The following is a 4,133-nucleotide window of genomic DNA, read 5'->3' on the forward strand; positions in this document are numbered from 1 at the left end:
TTGCCCAAAATGTAGGAGTAACTGCACTGCACCTGGAATCTGTGGGATTCTGCCACTCTGCTGCACTTCTTTCAGCTAGGCTGGGCTGGGCTCTTTTCAACTCAGCTGAAATGGACACTCCATTTTGTTCTGCCCCTGTTCCCCAGTGTTTTGTCTGCCCAGAGAGGGCATTAAACCATGGAAATATGTTTGCCATGGCATATAGTTTGTTCTTCTGATTCACCTTAGGGGTGGGGGCCAGGTGGCATTTTGCCTTTTCTGGTTTCATAGGTAAACCACTTTTCTCTATATTGTGCTGTTTGTGACTTTTGTCTCAGTAAAATTGTGAGTCTAACATTTTTAACTTCTCACAGTATTCTTTTTATTTTTCCCACCACTGTTGTGGGAAAGAGGGGTGTCAAGCAGTCTTTACCCCACTGTGCTTTTAAACCATTACACATTGGAAAGGCCAGTGTCAGTGAGCACAAGAGACTAGTCGTGCTGGAGGAAAGAGGCATTTTTGCTGTTATCAGATATACAACTTCAGTGCTGTGTTCTGGTGCCAACATGGAGAAGGCCAACACACATCTGCTCTTGTATCCCACAGCAGCTGGTCCCGAGCAGAACAGTCAACTCAGCACATGGTTCAACACTGTGGGGAAATGCAGTCTCCAGCAGCTGGAGGAGTTTCCAGTCTCTAATAACAGTTAGTTCCTCTGTGCTGTCCATGCTGCCCTGGTGCAGGCACCTTCTTTGTCTGGGCAAAAGCCTGGAAAAGAGAGGTGTTCCTGTGCAAGGGGAACAGAGATGGTGAAGGGTTGGAGGGGAAGCTGGGATGAGAGGCTTAGGTCACTTGGCCTGTTCAGAGGAGAAGGAGTTGGAGGAGACCAGGAGGAGACCTCATCCCAGTCTACAGCTTCCTCATGAGGGGGAGTGGACGGGCAAGCACTGATCTTTTCTTTCTGGTGACCAGTGACAGGACATGAGGGAATGGCTGGAGCTGTGTTTGGGCAGATTTAGTTTGAATATCAGGAAAAGAGTCTTCCCCTAGAGGGTGGTCAGATATTGAACAGGGTCCCCAGGAAATGATCACAGTCCCAAGGCTCTTGAGAAGAGCTCAAGAAACATTTGGACAACGCTATCAGGCACAGGGTGGGATGGCTGTGGTGTCTGTGCAGGGCAAGGATTTGGACTCGATAATCCTTGTGGGTGCCTTTCGGGGTATTCAGTGATTCTATGAAGGCTGAGCTCTGGGCGCAGTTCACCTCCACAGCCAGACATGTCCAGTCAATGAACCTCTTTCTGATAGCAGCCATTCTTCAGAGGATGGACAAAGTGGTGAAAGATTCTGTGGTGGAACTTTTATCTTTCCATGTCCCAAGACCACATTCCTTGTAGATTATACTTGCCTACATTGACCTGGTCTCACTGCAATGTTCCAAGGGCTGAAAGAAGTTGTTAAAGGCTCCACCAACTCCAACAGTTCAATGACAAAAACTTTTTTGGTCTTCACAGAGATTTTTATCACACCAAAAAAAAAAAAAGGAGGAATTGTTTCCAGGTGGAACATTTAAGCATAACAAAAGGATTCTGGCATGCAGTTTTTGTGGGTAGTGGACCCTCTAACCACAAAGAAGTGGAAATTTCATGGCATGGAAAGAATTGGCAGATGTGGACCAAGTTATCCTGGTGCACTAGAGAAAGAGAGATGTTCCACATGAACTTTCCCTCCACAGAGATTAAAGTTGGCCGTGGATGCCATTAGCAATAAAATCCCTTTGGCATCTGGAATATCATTATCCTGCTAGCTTTGCAAGATTTAGAAGGCAGAGAGTAACCCAATGTCTGACTAAGCAAACTTGATGTAAGCCTGTGTTACCAGTCGCTTCAGAGGCAACCCCAAACACCTCACCTCCTCCCAAAACAAAGATTGAGCAACATCTCCCCTGGTCATCTTGGGAGAGCATTTGCAGGGGAAATGACACAGAGGCAATGGCTCAAATGCAGCATAACTTTAATGAATCAGGAGAGGGAAATTAGATCATTTTGAGCAATGGTCATAGTGCGGTGAGCACAAGGGACAGATAAGAGATTGTGCCCCATGGCTGTGGCTGAGAACTCTCTAGAAGTCCATCTGCCTGCCCTACAGAGGGAGCAGGGCCAGCAGGTCCTCCCCAGGATGGCTGTGTGGGGCTCACAGCCCAGGGGAGCACAAGGGAGCAGGGACACAGGAGGGAAAGGAGAGAGAGGCAGAGGGCAGAGGCAGGGATGGGCTGTGCATCCCAAGAGTCCTTTTGCAAGTGATGCTGGGGTTGCTCAGCCATTCAGGAAGCAACAAACTGATGCTCCATCTCCAGTGAAGTACCATCTTGTTGATTCTTTAGGTTCATACCTTGGAATCATTGCCAGCAGCTTCAGCAGGGGAAGCACCTTCTGCCACAGAGGCCACTGCCCAAGCCTGAGAGGCCAAAGCCCCCAGAGTTGATGGGCACTCCCTGAGAGCTGAGGATGCTGCCAACAGCAGCCGAGGTGGAGGATCCCACGGCGGTGTTCTGTGGGAAGGAGCTGAGGATGGGGCCGGGCAGGGTCACCACCACGGGCGAGGGCTGGATGGCCACGGTGGAGTCCTGGCACTGCCTGACACAGGGCTCGTTGCAGCTGTTGGCCAGCGGGGTGGGGCCGCAGGGCTGGCAGGGCCGGCACGGGGTGTAGCAGGACATGTCTTGGGGCTGCAGATGCACCTGTGGGGCAGACAGAGCAAGGGGGTAGAAAAGCGTAAGAGGTAAGTGACTAGAAGCCTGTAGAACACCTCCACAAGGGAGAGAAGACGTGAGCTCACACAAAGAGCTGGAAGGATCATAGGGAGGCCCACAGGCTTCTCCTCCCAGAGCCTGAAAGAGACTTGCAAAACACAACCAAGCCCCAGGAGATCCCTTCCTAGCCCATATCACAGGAGACACCTAACTGAACTCCAACCTCTCTCCATGTCACCCCTTTTGTACCCTTCCCTCTCTCATAGAAAGCAACCCCAGAATCAGGTAGAGAAGAAAGAGACAGTTTTGTGCTGAAAAATCCCATGGAAGGGTAATGATGAGAATGAATAAAAGAAGAATAAAAAGCTTCAGAATTACCTTGTTCCGAAGGAGATTGTGTGGAGGAGAGGAGTGGATGAGAGAGTGAGGAGATGGAACAGCTTTTATACTGCTCCTGTGCTGCCCCAGGCCCACAGTCACTGCATGAGGACAGTAATTTTCCAACAGACTCATCTCCAAAGCAAAATATCCCACCCTAATGCCCCAGGTTGTGTTTTGTTTTCCATCACCACTGCCAGTACATTTCCTCATTACTGACATGCCCATTATGCTATGTAGACTCCTTTCAAGTTCCAGGATGACAGATCCAATGATTTCCCAAGATGGATCATGCCACTGTCACCAGAAGATGCACCCTCAAGTGTTGGAGGGGTCTGTGCAGATGTGGAACATGGAACTGAGAAATTTGGCAATGTTCCTTTCAAACCCCATTACAGAAAGGTTTGACTATCACCCCACCAACGCCAAGGCACCTGTGCTTAATGATGTAACTTATCCTTCTCCCTCAATCCTTTACAGATTTACTTGGAACAGTCATCCCCTCTCATGGCAGTTTCTGGGGGACTCAAATCACTGCCTTCAGTCACCATGAAGAAAGAAAATGTCACCCTTCCTAAGGACCATGATTACAGTTGTGGTGGAGTCAGGTCTCTCCTCACTGTATGAGGGGTGTGTTGGGGCTTGGCACAACACCTTGTTTGTTCCATTCTCCTCAGTGCCATGAACTTTAGCTGCATGCCCTAAACCCTGACCAGCAGGAGTGACTTTCCCAAAACATGTTGACTGTCCTGTGAGCCCCTGAAGCTATGGGAGTGTTGGCAAGAAGGTCACACTGACAGCAAAGGCTGTTGTGGCTGCCTGAAGCTGTGTACTTGGATACAGCCCAGTGCTTGCACCAGCTTTCCTGGGTTATGGGTGGATCTGCCCTTGCTGGAGGGCAATTGTGTCCCTGCAAGGGACATGGGTCTACAGACACCACCTTCTGGCTTGGCTTCACACCAAAAGGCTGACACAAGGCCAACCCAAAATTAGAGCATGACTCGCCACAAGTAGGGAGAGTCT

The 4,133-nt window shown here is 49.6% G+C and overlaps 1 protein-coding gene across 1 annotated transcript; it reads right to left on the minus strand.

Moving 5' to 3' along the window:
- Positions 1 to 2,393: 2,393 nt before the first annotated feature.
- LOC131588742 (feather keratin 1-like) lies at positions 2,394 to 3,245 on the minus strand. Its single transcript, XM_058857651.1, has 2 exons — positions 3,111 to 3,245; positions 2,394 to 2,720 (listed from the first exon to the last, which is right to left on the minus strand). The coding sequence occupies exons 1-2, from the start codon at positions 3,243 to 3,245 to the stop codon at positions 2,394 to 2,396; spliced, it is 462 nt and encodes a 153-aa protein (XP_058713634.1).
- Positions 3,246 to 4,133: the final 888 nt, after the last annotated feature.

This window comes from Poecile atricapillus, chromosome 27 (genome assembly GCF_030490865.1).
Source record: "Poecile atricapillus isolate bPoeAtr1 chromosome 27, bPoeAtr1.hap1, whole genome shotgun sequence".
NCBI lineage: Eukaryota > Metazoa > Chordata > Aves > Passeriformes > Paridae > Poecile > Poecile atricapillus.

Bases quoted from the DNA above. Each gene is read 5' to 3' on its own strand.
- LOC131588742 (XM_058857651.1), bottom strand. From the start codon at position 3,245: ATGAGTCTGTTGGAAAATTACTGTCCTCATGCAGTGACTGTGGGCCTG. The intron at 2,721-3,110 runs GTAATTCTGAAG...TCTGCCCCACAG, and splicing joins ACAATCTCCTTCGGAACAAG to GTGCATCTGCAGCCCCAAGA.